The 20,633-nt window shown below is 40.9% G+C and overlaps 1 protein-coding gene across 1 annotated transcript; it reads right to left on the bottom strand.

Moving 5' to 3' along the window:
* Positions 1-1,083: 1,083 nt before the first annotated feature.
* LOC129092403 (myelin protein zero-like protein 2) lies at positions 1,084-19,494 on the bottom strand. The gene is made up of 4 exons (XM_054600347.1): positions 19,260-19,494; positions 5,882-6,054; positions 5,282-5,492; positions 1,084-4,077 (listed from the first exon to the last, which is right to left on the bottom strand). The coding sequence occupies exons 1-4, from the start codon at positions 19,312-19,314 to the stop codon at positions 3,902-3,904; spliced, it is 615 nt and encodes a 204-aa protein (XP_054456322.1). The 5' UTR covers positions 19,315-19,494; the 3' UTR covers positions 1,084-3,901.
* Between the last annotated feature and the right edge of the window lie 1,139 nt (positions 19,495-20,633).

Raw genomic sequence — 20,633 nt, 5'->3', positions numbered from 1 at the left:
CTTTTTCTAAATTTGCCTTGTGGCAATCAGCAGAGAACAGGCATGAACTTGCAGCACACAGATGCTGTTGTGTTTATCTGGGTGGAGTGAGTGGTAGCAGTGGTGATACCAGAGCAACAGTCAAGAAAACAGTCCTGTTTTCCACTCAAAATGTAAAGTTCTCTGTATGTTGCATTGCATTCTGGTCTATTTACCATATTACCAAAATAGCATAGATTATAAACTCGTAAAATGTTGACGTCTACAAAATGTAAATTTACCGTACGTGACCGTCACATTGTTTCTGCCCATTAACTCTAATAAGCATGACACATGTTTGTTTCCACACCCACAGATTACTGAAGTGGCATGATTATTTGGAGGCCAATGTCTACGCTCTGCACCAGTAATTAACAGACGCTTTGGTGATACAAACAAGATTATCTAGAGACTCCACTGTTGTTTTATCAGTTCATTACAATTGGCCTTTCTCTACAACAAAATGAAATTATTGAGCTCAGATAAACAGACACTGTCTCCCCCCTCCCTTTCCCTCTTTTTAATGTTCGTCCGCTATGCTTTGCCCCCAACTACACACTCACACACTCACTTAAGGTCTGTCAGTCAGTAACTAAAGCTACACCTACAGGGATAGACTTTGATTAATGCCCACATACACATTAACACTCACACACAAATGATGTGTAACATGAGTAACATATTCATAGCCATGAACAATCTCTGCAGTCACATTGGAGCTGCAACAAATTAAACAATGATTCGCTGCAGTAATGCTTACAGGTAAACAAGTGAAGAGCTGTGCAGACAGACACACCATAAGCACACAACCCGATGAAGTGCATTAAAGATAATGGTGCATAATAAATTATGTATAACAAGATTCTTCTCTTACATAATAGATGGGTTCTCTTAAATCTTTCTAAATTACATGTGATTATTGATGGCCCAGCTAGTGTCTGTCCAGATCACCTCTGTGTAGTGAAATGTTACGTGACCCAATGTGGAAAACATTTAAAGGCATTTTTATTAGAAAATCTTTTTTTTTAATTGATATATATATATATATATATATATATAAAGCTCTACAACAAACACATACAGTGACATTTTAAACAATGGGATAAAATACTTCTGGTATACTCTAAAAGAAAAATAGAAAACAATAATCTATACACATATTGTTCAGTATCACATCACAAGTACAGAATTCTGTCATAAAAAGGAAGAAAGACAAGTGTTACAATCATTTGTTAGTAGACTTGATACATTCACAGATGCACAGAGAGATAAAAGGCTCTCCAGGACATTATGTAATCAAAGGGTTTTCAGACCTGACTGTGTTCAACCTCACAACACTCGGGACAGGTTCGTGCATGTGTTTGCTCGCTAGCTGATCAAGTATTTGGCCTTCAGACTTAATGACGGCAACATCACAGTTATGCTTTCCAAGTTATCCGAGGTGACATACGCCCCTTTAGCCTACAGCTGGAGGATCAAACTGCTTCTAACAAGTGCTCTGAGACTGGCAGGTACGGTTGTGCGTAAATGCAAGACCTACATCATCCACAATGGCTTTGAATTGGCAACGTATATGAATGAGAATCCTACAGTTTGGACATATTATTGTCTATTAAGCCAGCCAAAGTAAGGTTTTGCAAAATATAGGAACCCTCAGAAATGTTGTGGGCCTTTATCTTGCTCATCATGGCAGAAAACAACTTCTTAATTTTGACTAATTTCAGTTGCATGTTGCAGCTGCTTTGCTATAGACTTGCAAGACTTAAAAAGATCTGTGTCTTACATAACGGATTGTTGTTGAGCATGAACTGGCCCTTTTTCCTTTCAGGACACTGTAGCCAGCTTCAAGATTACCTTTCTTTTACGAATCCTCGCAGGTAAAATTCAGCGTTTCTTCTTTCCTGTGGATATATATCTGGATTCTCTCAAAAGTAAAATGACTCTACTTTTGATGCCTTGATCTTCATCGCTCTAATCTCTTTGCTCTTACTCTTGAAACATAACTTTCTTTCGGTTCTCCTCACATTCTTGAAAAATGTGCTTGTTTTCGACCCGGGGGCAGCACCGATCTCTCCATCTAGTCTCCGCTCGACAGAGCTGTGGATTGAATCCACAGGTGCCATTTGGGCATCCCTCCAGCGAGCTTCCTGGCTGGTCTTACATCAGTCTTTCTGTCTCTCCCTGTATGTCCCTACATCTTCAGTCGGAGTCGTCGCCGCCTACGTCGTCGTCTGAGCTCGGGCCCTCGTCCTCCGAGGAGCTCATGCTTTTGGTGCTGGCATCTGAGATCATGCCGTCCGAACTGTCAATCTCTATGGACGTCTCTGACAGATACAGGTGGACGGCCCTTGATGGGTGGCTGGGACACACATAGAGGGGAGAGGGAGACATGCACAAGAGGGAGAAACACAGAACACACATACACACACACACAGAGCATGATATGAATCCATGGATGACACATTTATGAATTATTTATGTGTGCATGTGCATAAGTCACACACAATGAGGACAGGACAAAGACGAGCAGACAACACAAGCACACCAGCAGGAACAAAGGCTTAGTGTCACACAGGTTTAAGTTGTCCCAAGTTGAGAGCGAAGGTTGGATCAACAGCTGCATCTGATTGAGTTTTGCAGTGATTTGGTTTGAAGTTTGAATAAATCTGATGAAGGCCAAGATGACAGCAACGTTGTCAACTTTTCCTTGAGGTGCTTGCCTTTTAAGGTCAGGTGAATGAAGTGAGTTACAGTATGGCAACACAGTTGTGACAGTAACTAGTTATGGCCCCTTTTACAGTGAGATCTGAAAACCCAAGATTGAAACCAAAGAAGTCCCACCAGCCCAGAAAAAAACCAAGATAGTTTTGACAAAATAGCTTATTGTTCTAAACAGACATCTTTCCATCAGAGAGGCTACTTGTTAAAAATATTTGCCACTGTCAATTACATTTAGAATTAATATCTTATTCAACTATGTGCTAATAATTTTTTTTTTTTTACAAAAGTACTCTATGAAATGTCTGTTTCAAACAAGTGCTCTCCGTCAGGTTTTGATTATTTGACAGCACCTCGATCGTTTCTGGAGGACCCTCAACTTCAGGCTAATAACACCACAGAATTAAAAGAAAAACAGCAAAATAACTTCAGCAGTGAAACAAAACAGAAATGTACACAGACATCTTCCTGCATATTCAGAAGAACCACAGCAAAGTCGAACAGACAGCTGATGTACAACCGTTAAATGAGGGTTGATGGATACAGATCACAGATATGCACGGGGTTTCATAATGTCTCATCTGGTAATTAAAACACAAATTCAATAGAAGTCAGGAAGCTGCTCATTCATTGTTCCACAGTTTCTTTTGTTTGTTGAAACAATATATCAAACATGTGGCTTGTGCTGCATTTTTGGGGGTTTGAAATGTATTAGTATGGAAGTAAACAGTAGGGATACACCATTGTTCGACCTCTACATCATCAAAACATTTACTCTAAACAGGAACTAGTATTTGGAAGCCCATTTAGCTGAACCGGCGAAGATGAACTGATAACATAGTTGAAGTGAAAGGCACATGGTGATATCATAAAAGCTACACAACGGTCTGATTTACGTTCTGTATCTACAGCTTCCTATACAAAGGCACATTCTGAATTCTTATCTGGTTAATGACAGCTGCCCATCAACTAAAGTCCAGGTTTAGGATCCAAAGACTGCGGTTCGAGCTGAAGGAGGAAGTGAAGCATCCAGTAGGAAAAGAGCCCCAGACCCCAAGAAGGAGCGCCACATGCCCCACAGTTGGACAAAGAGAGGAAGTGTGTAATTCTTCTTCACCTCTCTCTATCCCTCTCTTCCAACCCCACTTCTGTCTTTCTCTTGGTCTTACCACGCAGTGGGGTCTTTTCTCTCTTTGCGGGGAGCCTCTTCGTTCCCTTCATGCTGTCTCTGACTCCTCTTCTTGCACCGCCTGCAGGACACGATGATGAGGAGGAGGATGACCACAGCGGTGATACCACCCCCGATGGCCAGCGCCAGAAGTAGAAGTTCGGAGAAAGAGGCTGTGGGGTAAGAGGGAAACACAGGGATGCAGACTGAGCATGCTTGCTTGATATAGCAAAAAAAATCCAGCACTCCTCAGAGGCATTGTGTTCTTGTAACTGTGTGTCTGGAGTAAGATGTTATCTATGCAGCAATCAGAATGCAGCAGCAATTCCTCCTACTGGTTTTACAGACTACATCACACCACACCCATCCTGGTTTCTCTCCATTGGCATCCTGTACGCTTTAGAATGTGTTTTTAGATTGAAATGATCACTTTTAAAGCACGTCTTGGTCTGGCCCCAAGATATATAGCAGAAATGTGGAATCCGTTGTTGTAATTATTATTAATATTTTGGTTGTTTTTGTGTTTTCTTTTCTTATCAATTGGTTTTATGGTTTCATCTATTGTTTTATCAGTGTTTAAATTGTTTTGTCTCAGCACTTTGTAAACCCTGCCTCAATGGTGCTATGTAAATAAAGTTATTATTATTAATACAAATTAATATTTCCCCTTCCCTAATACACTGTTTTCACTTAAATTACTGCATTTCAAAAACTAGTGGATGGGCTGCCATGAAATTCTGTACAAACATGCGTGGTCCCGAGGGGATGAGTCCTACTGATGTGTTTATTCCCTGTAAATTTTTCATTTATGCTGTGAAGCATCTCAACATCTGCCGGATTAGATTTAGATTTCCAGAGGATATTTAAATCCGGGGGATGTATCCTAATGACTGAGGACTGTGGTCTAAAATAAAGAGACTCAACGACTAGGCCTATTGGATGGATTGCAATCTCTCCTGAGTCTTCCTTTAGAGCCATCATCAGGTCTAATACTTTGGTTAATGGCTAAATATTTGCAGAACTATATAATATTCCAATTAGCCTTGACTACCCTTTGTGCTTAGCTCTAATTAGAAATTATTAGCAACACTAACACACTAATCTAATATGGTGAACATAAAAAACATTATAACTGCTGAACTTCAGCACAGCATTGGCAATGTGTTATTCTAAGAATAATGTGATTCATTTCAATGCAATCTATCAGTTTCTCTTAAAATTAAATATAATTTACTTTGATTAATTATCCTGTGCTGTCCTCTCTTTTTTGGCTTTCAGCAAGAGTCGAAATGATGTGGATGTTTTCAGGGACGGATAAAACACTGTTTGTTCATGGTATATACAAATATATATGTGTCAAAAAATCAGATTGCTGACCTGTGGTGACGACACGGAGTCGAATCTCTCCAGACGTGCCGTGGACATCCGGCGGATTCTTCACCTGGCAGATGTAAGTGCCGTTGTAGGTGAACTTGACCTGCTGAAGTATGATGGAGGCGTCGCGGCCCATGACATCGCCGGCCCAACTGACGCGCTTCCTAAATATACCTTCTAAAGGAGGATATGGCCGCTGCTGGTAGTGGAACACCTGAAAGCGGAAATGATTGGTTGGATTGTCACAGATGTAAAATACCAATACCATGTCAAACTGAGTCTGGAAAAGGAAGGTATTTTAAACTCACAGAGAAAGAAGACAATAAATAAAAGCCAGACCTGCAGAATCTCCTCAATATGCACACACACATAGACACACATAGACACACACAGACACACATAGACACACATAGACACACACAGACACACATAGACACACAAAGACACACATAGGCTGGCTTGGATGCTCTGTAGGGAGCCGGATGACTCACCGAGTCCTCTCTCAGCTGGCTGAGGGGGCGGATGCTCACTGACACAATGAAGAAGGTTTCAGGTTTGTTCTCACTTTCTTGCACACACACATACACACACACTCACACTCACCGACTCATCGTTGCTGCCTGGTTTGAGGGGTCTGAAGCTCCAGGAGATGACGATGGCATTCGGGTTGATCGCAGAGGAGCTCTGGAATGTGCACTTCAGACGAACATCCGTCCCGTTGACGGCCTCCATGTCCCCAGATGTGTATATATGCATCCCGCTGACCTGCAGCACGCCTGCAAGATACAAACACATGGCACAGCAGAAGAGTTTAACCAGCAGCGGAACGAAGGGCATACACAGCAAAATCAATACACAGATAAATGGTTTGTGAAAGAACCACATAACTAACAGACGCGGTATGAATTCACACGCATCAGTGATTTCCTGCCTAGTGGGTTCATTCCATGTACCCGTTGACCCTGCCTCTGCCTACGCAGTGCTGCAGCAAGAAAAATCACCAACTCTAAATGTCACCTTAACTATATTAGATACATACAGTATATAGTGAAATCCCACAGAATGGTCCAAATGCTGAAAGTACGAGATCAGATGTGGGAGTGAATCAGTGAACTCCTTTCAAACATCCGATTCATTACATCCTGAAAGTCCCAACTGATTTGTGACATTTAATGAATAATATCCACTTTAGCTGCACTACTGCAGCTGAGACAGGGCTGAAATTGAGTATCTGGTACAGATTATATGGATGTGGACTATATCAATCTTTACAGTAGGCTATGTGGTGGACCTATTAGATGGAAAAATGAATGGACTGGAAGAGCAGAGAGGGATATTGGCAACGATTTGGCTCCTCCACATAATGATGGATGGAGCTCCACATAATGATGGATAGAGCTCCACAGAATGGAGTTAGCACTTACACACACTCTCTCACACACTTACACACACACATAAAATAAGATAAGATAATCCTTTATTAGTCCCACAGCGGGGAAATTTGCAGGCTTACAGCAGCGTAGAGTAAAGTGCACACAAGAGACATAGTAGAAGAAGACAAGATAAAAAAAAAAAATGAAAATAAAAAAACAAGTATTATAAATAAGCAATAAAAAACAGTAGAAAATCAACAATAACTGAAATATTATATTTACAGAACTATTTTAACTATTATTGCACAGTGCATGCATGCATGTACTCTCTCAGACAAAGACGGCCTTAATGCTGAGTTTCTGTCTGGCGACAGGTCAGCTTCACATCACGAACGAGTCGATCAAGTCTCACAGTGGAGGACTCAGGCTGTCTGGGGGGCATAAAATAAAATAAGAAAGGCACTAGCTGCATGTGGTGGAGAACCAAAGAGCAGAACGTTTTCTAGCATGTAGGGCAGCCTATATGGCACTGCATCACCATTTCTCCATTTAATGGCACCCGTTTGTGCACTGCATCTCGTTTTCTCCAGTCGAAGCGAACACACGCTAGAAGGCATCATATTTCACATCGTAGGGGCATCCAAGAATGCGTTTCATCGTGTTTTCTCCGCTTGTAGGGCAACTTCGAGGGCACATAATCATGTTTTATCTACCATAGGGGCGTTCCAAGTGGGCACTTCATCATGTGTTTTTTTCTAGAAGGGCACCTAAGAGGGCTGTTCATAAAGCTGTATCAACCGTAGGGCCACCAAAGAGGGAATCATGTTTAATCTACCATAGGAGCATCCAAGAGGGCACTTCATCATGTTTTCTCCACTGAAAGGTTACCTTAGAGGACATTTTTATCTACCGCATTGGGGCATCCAAGAAGGAACTTTATCCTGTTTTCTCCACTGGAAGGGAACCCTAGAGGGAACTTAATCATGTTTTATCTACCATAGGAGCATCAAAGAGAGAACTTTGTCAGGTTTTCTCCTCTGGAAGGGCATCCTAGATGGCACTGTATCATGTTTTCTCTTCCGTAAGCACACCCTAGAGAGAATTTCATCATGTTTCCTCCACTTGGAGGGCACTTCATCAAGTTTTATCTACCATAGGGCCATCAAAGAGCGAACTTTATCATGTTTTTCTCCACTAAAAGGGCAGCCTAGAGGGCATTTTATCATAAATAATGAGATTATTAGATTTTGTTGATGCCATTGGCTAACATCAGGGTTTTATTGTAGTCTGATGTAAATGGATGAGATGTAACCTCTAGCTGTTGATTATTTAAAAAAAAGGTTGCTCGGTTTTTGCAGCCATTTCGCAGTTCTTCTCACAAAATAATTAAATCATTAAGATTTCAAACCATAAAAAGATGGATTAAGCTTTATCCCAGTATTTAGAATGTGGGTTAGGTGACTTTCCTATTTTGACTGGCAACTTATTGCTCAAAGCAAAGAAATAAGAAAAGTCCAAGGAGGGCAAATGGAGCTATATTGTTACCCCTGAATTATAATCACAGGGAACATTAAGGCAGCAGCTAGCTGGGAAAATGTCAGCGGGGGCTTGGCTCCACGGGCGGCGAGCTCTGTTCCTTATCAGGCTGGAGAGAGTTTCCTGTGGGCTGGGATGAGAGAGTGGGGCAACCAGACAGCCCCCACACACAGTATTAAAAATAGGCAGGCGTCTCTCTCATCGCTGGGCCCTGACAGCGCTGTAACAGCCTAATGTGTTTTAAATGAGCCCGATGAAACCTGGGAGGGGTGAGCAATACAGACAATAGTACACACAGCAAGAGAAATCCATCATTGCAAATCATCTGGTCCTTTTCTTCAGACATAAAATGATATTTTTACTGAATGACAACACACTCGTCGTTGAAATAAGATTGCAGTTTATGCTTGTTTTGTATTTGTTTTTCTGCTTCAGAATCTGGAAAATAAGAAAGATAGGCCCACTTCTACTTGCATCAATAAATAACACTTTTTATATTACAGAATAATGCTTTGAAGGATGGACTCCATGGGGAACAAGCCTCCTCTGCAACCGTTATCTCATTTCCTCCTCTGCCTGAACAATAGAAAACCCTGAAGTTAGTGGATTAAACTGCCTGTGTTTAGGATATTCATTAGGCAGATAACATCAGTGTTGGCTGCATCAGTACAGACAGTAATTACTCCCTGCATGTGTGTGTGTGTGTGTGTGTGTGTGTGTGTGTGTGTGTGTGTGTGTGTGTGTGTGTGTGTGTGTGTGTGTGTGTGTGTGTGTGTGTGTGTGTGTGTGTGTGTGTGTGTGTGTGTGTGTGTGTGTGTGTGTGTGTGTGTGTGTGTGCAAGGAACTCCGAACTACCAGTTCTTTTAACAAGACGTTGGCAATGTCTGTCGATTTTTTGGTCCAGACTGAAAAAACAGTTTGATATATTTGCAGGATTTTTTTTTACAGACATTCATGGTACCCAGCAAAAAATATCCTACTGATTTAGGTAATCCCCTGACTTTTCATCCAGCGCCATGATGAGGTTGATATATTTGGTTTTGAGTGAAATATCTCAACAACTATTGGCTGGATGGACACAAAATTTGGTTCATGCATCCTTTTTCGACTCAAGATTATGGAAATCACTTTGGTGATCCATACATTTTTGATCTAGCGGCATTGTGTCAACATTTTAATCCAATACTTTGGTTTATAACCAATTGCCTGCAAAATTAATACCATTGGCCTCTGCTTTACTTGTGTTTAGTGCTAATTAACAATGTGCATGCTAACAAGCTAAATGAAGACAAATTAAATGGTAAATATGAGGCCTATACCTGCAAAATATCAACAGGTTGGCATTGTCATTGTGATCATATTATCGTGGTAGCATTAGCATTTAGCCCAATGCGTCACTGTAGAACAGCCTCAGAGCCGCTAACATAGCCTGGTTAATAAATAGAAGAGAATGGTGTTAATCTCTGTAATAACATGTATTAGTCATTATAAGTATACACATTCAACCTTATTTCAGAGAGTATAGTGCACACGGAAGATTAGCAAAATAGTGGAGTGCCTTTGCTCCTCTACCAAATTCAAAGCTGGTACAGAAATGATTCATCGTGCTTCATAAATCAGAAAAGAGGGTTCTCCAGAACACCTCGTTTCCAAATTTCTCCCCTTAACCAATCTATTTATGAATTCAAATAAGCGTTGCTAATCTCCTCTGAGCAACAAGAAAATAAAACGCTTTCAACTACGCCGTCCTTTGACGCAAGCTGAGCTGATTAAGAATTAAGGTTAATCAGGCCTTTTTGAAGGCATAATGGATATTAGCAGAATGACAGAGCAGTTAGGGCTATGTACATTGCCTCAATTACATAACTAATTTGTCCCTGCAGCTAAAAACTACATGATCGCTATTTAATCAGTCATTAGCAGGCACTAATTGCTGGAGAGGATGCATGCCATTGAGAGAAGTGCAGAATGTTACTCATTTAGAGAAAGAGACGAGAGAGATAAACACCCTGAATTGAGAGAGGGAGTTTAAGTGATGAAAGAGCAAGAGCAGCATGATTAAGCAGAAGAGGGAATCAGTGCTGTATGGATGGAGCGAGAGGATACCAAATTATGGAAAATGTATGTCTCTACATAATTGCAGTCTGGAAGACGGCGATAAGATAAAAGTGTTTGTTTGCTTGTGTGTCCGTCCATTTTTCTGCTGCTGCATGTCTGTTCGTCACTTGTTTATGTCTGAAACAACCTGACCAGCTAAAGCGCTGACCACACCCAGCATCCAGAGACAGAGAGAGAGAGCTTTCACGGCTTATTAAGATGGAGCTATGTACCCTACAGGGGAGGGAAGGGCAAGAGTGCAGACAAATAAATGAATCTATATGCTGAGGTGTGTCGAGTTGGCCCGAAGGTGCTGCTGAGTCAGAACAAGAAGAAAAAAAGAGAGCTAAGATCATATAAAGCGTAAAAAAAAACCTAATCTCATTCAGAATTTTTCTCTACTACATATTTCCCTCATTACAGTTATTAAATACTGTAAAAACACTCTTCACTAGTCATTAAAAAGACAAAATTACAGCCTTTGCTCTCTTGCTTGAATTAAAAACTATAAAAGCTACACATTGGGATTTCACCTCAAGTCAGCTTCTTATCTAACAATAACTTCTGGAAAAAGTGTGTGTTTTGTTTGTGCAATTGTGTCAATGTAAACTCCAGCTGTTTCTATTCAGGAACAGTAGAGCATCAGGAATTACTGGAATAGTTGTAAAAAGTTATCTTCCATTGTTAAGCATGTGTGTATTGTGTGTGCGTGTGTGTGTGTGTGTGTCATCTCTCAGGGGGCTCACCGTTGGCACAAGTCCACCGACACACATTGTCCATTAGATGTAACAGTGTTGGCATTAGTCCATAATATCTGTCAATATGTCCAATATATCACAATACAACGAACTTGCTGAACCTTTAATGCACTTAATTCTACCCGTCAACTAGGTGGTACAATCTGGTCCACTGGCCCGTCTAAAAGTCAACGAGGGCAAATACTTTCATCCACTGTAAAATAATCAAACCAAGCCCACTCAAGTGTGATTAGGTCTGTTTGGCTTGGCAGTTCTCCCAAGATTTTAGAAAAGCCTTCCAAAGAGGCACGAAAAATATCAAGTAGTGTTTGACCTGCCCATATAATATTTCATCCAATGTCAGAGTGTAGGCAGATTTAAAGCTGCATAAACCTTCACCATTCCTCACTGTGAGTAAGTCTCACGTTGCCAGATATAGTAGTCTATACGCTATATGCATGCACTGTGTCAGTGAGTGCATAGAAAAGGGCTGCCAGAGGGCATTAATATCAAGCTATAGCTCAGACTTTGTTTGCTCTATTCTTATGATAAAGATGGCAGAATCTTCATGTGAAATTCCATTTTGTTATTTCACACAAAAGTAGACAAAAGAATGCTTCTTGTGGCTGAAATGACCACTGTCACTGGCATATGTTATCAGCTAGCTAGCTAACTAATAAAACTAACGTTAACTCCATAAAACCAGCTGAAAAATGCCACCGGCTAATTTAAAAAATATTGCCAGGTGTTAGCAGGTCTAGGAAAAAAAAGTAATATCTTCCCAAGCTGATGATCCATGTAGAAGACATGGCAATACATAAGTGTTCTTGTTTGGAGTGTAGAGCTTGTTAGAATTATGATAAGGGAGATGCTTTAAGTTAACTTGGAGATTTAGATTTATGTTTTATTGTTTGTTGTTTCAAACTACGCATTTCACAAGAGTAAATGCGTCAAGATGAGGACAAACAAATGCATTTTGGTAACATATCGCTAGGTAAATAGTTTCGCTGGGGTTGTAGGAGTAGGCCTTTAATGTCTCCATATCCAACAACAGCAGGACAGAGACGCTAACTCTATAAGCATCCAGGAACCAACTTCCTCATAGTGGGGAAATGCTAAACAGTGGATGTTAAGATAAGATAAGATAATCCTTTATTAGTCCCGCAGCAGGGAAATTTACAAGTTTTGTAATTGTGAACAGGGCATACATTTTGCCCCACAAATGAGTTAATGCAATACTCCTTGGTCTTAAAAGTGAAATACAGTCACATGTGTATGTAGTGGGCTAAGGCATGTAGCATGCTAACACTAGCATCTCATGGTTAGAGTATGCAAACACACTGTTTAATATATTTCTTACACTTTTGCTCTTGTGTTTTTGGACTTTGGAATTTTGGATGTATGTTCTGGGTGTGTTTCACACTGCAGAGAGGCATGCCCGGTATATTGAAGTCTCGTCATAACTGCTCAACAAACATTCCCTGGCATGCTAAATATTTTGTCTGTGAATGTCCTAAAAACAATCCACAGAATGAACAAAACATTGCTTCCCTTATTGCGCAATCCAAATCTTTGTAAATGATTTTATTTATTTCATAAATATGCAGATTTATTAAGAGCAAAGGGAAAGCAGAGGGAACAGAGCTTTTATTTTGTCAGAAGTACTTCAATATCCAGGATTGGAGAGTGTATCATGATATCCGATCAGTGTTTAAGAGGTGTTTCCTTTACAATATACACTTGTCTTTGTATTTTCTTTGGCCAAGAGGATGTTAAGTCTTCTTGGACTTCAAGAGAGTAGGAGGAAAACACTGCAGGCGAAATCAAGCAGGTTGCACGGCTCTCTGAATCAGGAAATTGGTTTCATTACATTATGTCCTGGACGGGTATGTGTTTGTGCCTTTCCTCTCTTCATTATGGCTCAGAAACAAAAGGGACCACCGGAGGAAACCCGATTCTCCGTTGCATGGAGGAAACACTTAGGACAGGACCAAACACACAAAGAGCTCAGTGGGTTACAAAGAGCCTCTTCTCTCCTTTGTGAGAGGTTTCACAAGCCCAGGTTAGTTTTAGTTTTTTTTTCATTAACAAGGCCTGTCTTTCATGCGGGGCTGGGAATAACAGGTTCAGGTAACAGTGTGCTCCCAGAGGAGTGTAAGTGTTGAGTGTTGTAATGGGAGGGAAACACTGAGATGAACACAACTGTGTGAAACATACCGTGCTGTACATTTGTTTCTATGCAGGTTTTTGTTCATTCCACTCAGTCATAAACATGCAGTTGTGCCAAGACAAGCAAATACAATGTAAAGCCAAAAGTATGCATACACATACTTTTTTTGTAATTTTGCCCTGGGGTTGTTTTCATGATTGGGGTTCCTTAATTCCACCTAAAGGAAATATTTATGCCACAGCATAACATGCAATTTGTACAATTGTGTGCTTGTGTCAACAGTTTGGGGATGGTCTTTTCCGGTTTCAACATGGTGATGCACTACATTAGTGCACAAAGCCAGTTTCAATAAAAAAAAAAATGGCTTCCCCAAGAAGAACTTGAGTGGCCTGTACAGAGACCGGACCTCAACACCGTCCAACCAAGATAGCCAGCCAGACCTTATCCCCCAACATCAGGGGCTGTTAAAGCAGTAGATTTATGGAAAGGCTTTTGGAAATGACATGTGCAACTATCACATATAGATGTAATACTCCGGCCGCCACATACTTGTGATCATGTAATGTCTGATCAGAGAAAACACGTGTACATACCGGAGCATAAGTACGTTTACTACCATACTCTCTTTTCTCTCAACACTATATTCAGCCCTTATCTGTAAAATCACTGCTATTTTATTTTATGATTTCTAAATTTTTTGGTGCTCAGCACTGTTGAGTTTGACTTTCTGCAGGTGGCGCTGTTTTTCTTTCATCCATCGTGATTCTCCTCTAAACTCATATGACTCCAAGTGATCTGTACCAGAGAGACGGACCAGACACCGGGTGTTTGGAACAGCAAATCTAAATCTGTTTAGTCTGTCACTAAACAGATTTATGGGAAATCACTCCTTGTTCATAAAGACAAAAACAGACATGTCCTCGAATGAAAATGTCAGGAATTGCAATTTTGAAAATGCATTTAGTATTCTTTTTCCTCTTTTAACCCTATAGACATATCTACCACACCAAACTATAAAGAATGTGTTTGAAAACACTCCAAAGGTCAGTCCAAACACAGACCAAGCATCAATCTCTTTTTCTAACTCTTTCTTCCTCTCCCTCTTCCCCCACTCTCCTGCTTCCTCCAGGCCAATTGTAATTCATCAGGCGGCGGCCAGAGGAAGCGTGTAGTGGGTGAGTGAGGATAAGAGTTTAATCCATCAAACCTCTTCCACTCCCACCTCTCAGCTGACTCAGCTACTTCTCCCCGGGATTACAAACTCCTGAGGGGGGGTCCGACGCGTACGATCCGATACAACACACCCACAGGCCTCTGCTGGAAGGACGGGTCCAACCCTCGAAAGAATTCACATATTTACTACGAAGCCGGTCCAGCCGTGTGTTTAGTGTCCTGCAGTGGTATGAGTCACGTTGGATCCAGTCCCACTGTGACTTCCACCTCTGCTCTTGAGCAGATGAATAAGTAATCAAATGACAATATACTGTACACAGGTCAGAAACCACACTGTGGAGGAGGTGCAGGTCACAAGCCTCTGCTCCGTGCTCTTCGCCTTAAAGGGACAATAATCTCACAAAAACAGATCAGTTTACTTATACTACACAGCCTGTAAAATGATGTATGACATAATCTATGGCTCTGAAGGAAGCTTTTTTAAATTGAGATTATGCAATTTTTGAGAAGAAAAAACACGTTTCCCCTTAGAGATGAAAAGTTGAATTGAAAAGCATTTAAACATTCTCTTTTGCAGTTTTACTTCTACTGCAAGTTGCAATTTTCATTCTCATGTGATTCAGGTGTCTACACAGGCCTTGCGTTTAACTTAATTTAACTCAAACTGAAGCATATTGGTACTCTTCAAGTCTTCTTCTTGTTTACACGCGTAACTAAGTGTGTTTATGATTCAAAAGGTGGGTGCCTGAATGCATCTTGTGTTGACACAGTGTTAAGGGTTTAACTTCTTGGTTAACTAGTTTGACCAGTAGCTTGTAGGCTAATGCAAATTTTAGATAGATATCGATGTGTAACTGAGATTAAGTCAGTTCACAGACTTTGTGACTCTTCTCCATGTGTGCTACTGTTACAGTAAGCTTATCCCATAATTGTAATTTGTGTCTGCAATGGCAGCTATTCCAGGCAGGGAGGATCTAATTAAAGACACTAATTAGTCACATTTTAAAGGACGTAGGTGTCCACTGCCATACTGGAGACTTAAACTCAGGATATCTTGACCTCTGCTGCATTCATTTGGACATTCTTTTGAAAATGTGTGTCATGTTTGTCCCCAAATTTCATAACAACCTATTGCTAAATAATCAGTGACACACTTTATTTCCCAATCAGGCCAACATTAGGAACTATGGGCTAGAAGAAAGCTAAAGGTAGCATCCCGCTTGTCGTAATTTACACCTTTATATTCCCTCCACATGTAGCTCCTGTATATAATCACAGACATAAACTTGCCGGACTGCCAAGTTTTCCAGAGTTGGCCTGAACTCACACCGAAACCAGAAAAGCATTCCTGTAGTTACATGGGCCGGGCTTCAATAGACGTGAATGAGTGGTGGAGGGACCAAGTGTCCTTCACTTGCCCCACCCACTAACCCCACCCTTTATTTCCTGTACTTGCACTTACATTCATTTAAATAGTTGAGTACAGTGTCAAATAATTAGTGAGCAAAACCGGATTGGGTAGCTGCCTACTGCTACACTTTTCAATCCAGAGTCAATTTCCATGAGTCAGCGTTTTTAAATAACAATGGCTGGACAAATGGGGAAAACATACGTAAATCATACTGAGTTAATTAAGGAAAAGGAAGACATTCTATCAACATGAGTGCTTTACATTTAGTCACCTATTTGACTGATGGAAAAGGATTCAAATTAAATTCAAATGAAATGCAACAGATGAGACGAAGAGCTGCTGGTATTCTGTGGAAACGCTTGATTTATACCACATGCAGTGAACCTAGTGGAGGTGTTGCTTTTGCTGGAAGATTCACTTGTTTACCGTAACTCTAAACAGACTTTAGTGAGTGACCAGCTGACGGAGTGTGTAAGAATGTGACTGCACAAACAGATATGAGGTATTTGCACTTGCACAGATTCAGATTAACATTAAATGTGTGTGTGTGTGTGTGTGTGTGTGTGTGTGTGTGTGTGTGTGTGTGTGTGTGTGTGTGTGTGTGTGTGTGTGTGTGTGTGTGTGTGTGTGTGTGTGTGTGCGCACATCTACTCAATCCTCAGATGAACCTCCAAAAATGTTTCAGCTCAGAGAGAAATGTGATTAAAATCCCTGTTTACACTCGGAGCCAAAGCAAAGTCTTATGGTTTAAACATTACGCCGGGAGCGCTTTGCCTTCACGCTCAAACACTTCTCAGAATCGCCCAGTAAACCCACTGTGTGAGGGATTTTCCAAACAGACGTGTCATTGTCATTGTCAACTCTACACACCCCAAAAACAATCCTGTCAACCCAACACAAAAGAGACAGACATCCTCCAAGGTGTGTCAACACAGTTCAGCACACTAAGAACCGCAGACATGCTCTATTATGCCGACCTCACCTCTTATTGTGGCGAGATTAGAGACATCGTGGCAGATAAATAACACAGTAAACATATGCAAGAGGCTGCTCGTCGACTGTAAACCAGACAGAGTTAAACTGGAGCCTAAACCATCTGTGTAAATGCCTTGTGTGTGTGTTTGTGTGTGTGTGCGTGTGTGTGGGGATGTTAAACCTGTAAGTCAGGACAGGTTGGCACACGTCAGCCATGTGAGCATTTTACACTTCTGTCTGAAGAAGGAAATGTTAGAGGAAGACAAAAGAAAACCATAAAAAGACGGATTTATCATCAACAGCAGGGGCTAAAAAGAATTTAAAGAAACATTTTAGCATTTAGCCCCTGCTGTCTGTGTTTGACGGATAAATGAGAGTAATCTGGTTTTATTTGTTAAAACTAATCCTGTGAGTTTTCTTTTCTAATAAGCCAGCCACAGTTGAGTTGTTATTTTGCCAGCTTTTAAACCAATGTTTTAATGTAAGCTGCTATCAAATTACATTATCATAAGTAAGAAATACAGAACAGGACAACAGAACAAAATAAGATGCAAATTCTGTCCATTAAATACAGCTTTCTCTTTAACTTCAAATTTGAGATTTTGCCAAGGAATCCTGGCAATTCAATCCTTTTGCTTACATCATTTTTTCCCTTTTAAATATTTCAACAGCTCAAAACAAGAGAACATCGTGAGGTTCTGTGGGAAACATCAGCTTGGAGGTGAAATGGTAAAACACACAAAGCACACACCAGTGTTTGCCTTTGGGCCCCACAACGGTTATAACAGCCATGATCTCTATCATTTCAAAAGAAAAAAACTGTTGTACATTTCAATTTCGCTGCAAACCATATGCAGAAAAAACATGTACATGTTTTTGATGCAAACAGCTTTTATTCTGACTATTGTGGTGGTTGTGGACTGTGCTGTGCCTCCACCTCCATGAGACACAAGAGCTTTGGCAAGGCATCTGGAACCCCTCACGAATGCAAAAAGTCCAAAATCTGGTTATGATCACATGCTCTAGAGAGAAATTCCATTTGGGTGCTGTGAAAAGCAGTAAACATTGCTCCCGAGGGTAAAAAAATATGATTGATAGTATTTTCATATATAAAAACTCCGAACGCACTTTAGAAAAATACACAAAGGAGCAGTGTGTTTATCTTTGAGAGCGATGAAGGATTTGAACCACTGCTACAATTGCTGTGATCATATTTTGGAGCAGCAGCAGAAGAGAGAGATTACTTTGTTAGGTCCACATCATAAAAAAGTGTGCAAATTAACCAAATTTGAGTTATTTTGAGCAAGTAATTAGAATTGTACACCACACATGTCTCATGAAAATGAGTTGAGTCTGCTGGCTTGTTGCAAATTTTGCCACCACAGCAAGGCCAAAGGCAATGGAAGTGATTGGAAATGAGTGCGGCATTAACAGATACGATGCTGCTGAGCTGTAATCAGTTCCAACACGCTTTCCCCCCGCACGCTGTTGTTTGATTATCCCCCTTTATGTCCACACAGTATATTCAGCCATCCTCCTGCTCTGCCTGTGACTGTGTAATGACTGATCTGCAGCCACATGCTCCTTGTAAACACAAGCAGCTTGCTACTATAGTGAATCCCCTGCATGGTGCTTTGGCAAGTGGATGGACATGCTCAATCAATATAATCCACTTAAATGGGATGCACACAGATTACTTCAAGGTTAAACAGCCTGGCGTCTGCTGAATGAATTGCTCCTGATAGTGCTAATTCGTAATATTAAAACATGTTCCATTAGCCTGAAGCATTTAGATGTCAGCAGCTATAACACTTCGATGCATGGTGTTTTTATGGTTGTTTGTATCCAACAATGTATCCCCCCCCCTGGGAAGCAGGAGGACTTATCTGCCTCTCTGAGAATGTAGGCACGGATGCACATTAAATGGCAGGAAAGGAGTGAGGTTGCATGAACACAATGCCTGTGTAAAAAAAAAAAAAAAAAAAAAAAAAGGCCTACTGTAAAGTCATTAAGTCACCAGTCTATAGCTTTTACAGGAATTCTCCAGCGTGCCACTGTGCCAAATGCTCCACTTCCCAATGACGCACAACGATGGCGCACAGAGCTGGAGGTGAGAGGTCCCTGAGGAGCTTCCACTAATGGACAGACAGGTTTCTCTCTTTTACTTTGAAACTCGATTGTCTGGAGCGTCTCTAAGCGGCCATCCTGTTCTTAAGATCTATCCTGGGATGTGGCACAAATCCACTGCCAATGTAAACTTTTTTTTAAAAACCCCTAATACCAGCAGATACAAGCTCGTTTACACTGTATATATATAGCATCGTTTTTTTTAAAGTAACCATACATGTAGAGACTATTGTATCCAAGAGGGAACATAGCAATCCAAACTTTAAAACACATGAAATTCAAAATACACTTGGATAAATCACACTAGCCTGCATTTTTTGCCCAATAGAAAGTGTGTGAACAGCACAGAAACATGTTTTTTTCTCGGTTTATCCACTCTCACCTGAAGCTGCGAGTCCAGACAGGACGGTGAGGAAACACAGCCCTTTTACGCACATTGGATGGACGGCAGGCTGTCCGAGGACCAAGAGACCGGGAGTCAACTAACCCTCTGAGGCTCTCTTCCCTTCCACTCACGATACCTGGACAGCCGGTGGATAAGTCTCTGGATCTCCTTTTGGAGAGGGGAGCCAAAAACATGAAGTCACGTTGGGTCCTCTCTTCCACCTTATCTCTCCAAAGACGCGTCCCAACTCGCCGATGCGTTCATACGTCTCATTTCTGCTCCCTCCCACCACATTTTCGGGCGGAGTAACATCCACTCTCCTTGCTGCCTTGTTATCTTTCTCTCTCTCTCTCTCTCTCTCTCTCTCACACACACACACACACACACACATGTTAAACCAAAGTAGGCAAATACTTGATGCTCACCCAACCTGTTCTGCTGCTGCGTAAAACACAAATGTTTGGTCCAATGCCCAAAGGCTGTTGCGCAAAAACACATTCAATTCAGTTTATTTTGTATAGCCCAGAATCACAAATTACAAATTTGCCTCAGAGGGCTTTACAATCTGTACACATGCGACATCCTCTGTCCTCAGGAAAAACTCCCCTAAAAAACCCCTTTAACAGGGAGAAAAAAGGAAGAAACCTCTGGGAGAACGACAGAGGAGGGATCCTTCTCCCAGGATGGACAGAATGCAATAGATGTCATGTGTACAGAATGAGCAGCATAACAGAGATACAACACATTCAATGTATATGACATAAATGATTCATATAATAAGACTACTTATAATAACAGCAGCAATTATTACAGTAGAATTATAGCCATGAAAATAGGGATAGTAATGTGACATACCTAAACACATCCACGCTGTATAGGTATGTGTGCAAATGCCATGCATAGTCTAAAGTATGATCTAATGCGTTTTGATCTGGTGTTTCATGACACAATATGACGTATAATGTTGTTAAGTGAGACATTTAAAGCACTTCATTATGAGGTGACACGTTAGGACTTCATTGTGTAGGTTATGACCTGGTTTTTGACATATGTTTAATATGTTATCACTTTGGGACATCCAAGATCAGATTGAATTCACTAAAACGTTTTAGTTTATTTATATAAAGTCAAAGAAAATGTGCTTGTCAGAGATACAAAGTAAAAAAAAATACCAGTTTTAAAAAAAGGTGATAATAACCCAGTGAACTGGCTGGTTACCGGTTTGAACCACTTGGGGGCAGAGCTGCACTTTGATCACCAGCTCTGTGGTTCTGGTGTGAAGCCTGTCAGAAAGATCAGAGAGGCTGTTATTTAGATCTCATCTTATATAGCTGACATGCTGACATGTTTTATTTTTAAGTTGGGAGTGAA

The sequence above is a fragment of the Anoplopoma fimbria genome, chromosome 1 (genome assembly GCF_027596085.1).
Source record: "Anoplopoma fimbria isolate UVic2021 breed Golden Eagle Sablefish chromosome 1, Afim_UVic_2022, whole genome shotgun sequence".
Classification (NCBI taxonomy): domain Eukaryota; kingdom Metazoa; phylum Chordata; class Actinopteri; order Perciformes; family Anoplopomatidae; genus Anoplopoma; species Anoplopoma fimbria.
Note: the sequence above shows the minus strand (reverse complement) of the source record. Positions and strands in the feature narration are given on the sequence as shown.

Excerpts from the sequence above, each read along its gene's own strand:
- LOC129092403 (XM_054600347.1), bottom strand. The coding sequence starts at position 19,314 with ATGTGCGTAAAAGGGCTGTGTTTCCTCACCGTCCTGTCTGGACTCGCA. Across the intron at positions 6,055-19,259 it reads GTCTGGACTCGCAGCTTCAG|GCGTGCTGCAGGTCAGCGGG; the intron begins GTGAGAGTGGAT and ends TGTATCTTGCAG. Across the intron at positions 4,078-5,281 it reads ACTCCGTGTCGTCACCACAG|CCTCTTTCTCCGAACTTCTA; the intron begins GTCAGCAATCTG and ends CTTACCCCACAG.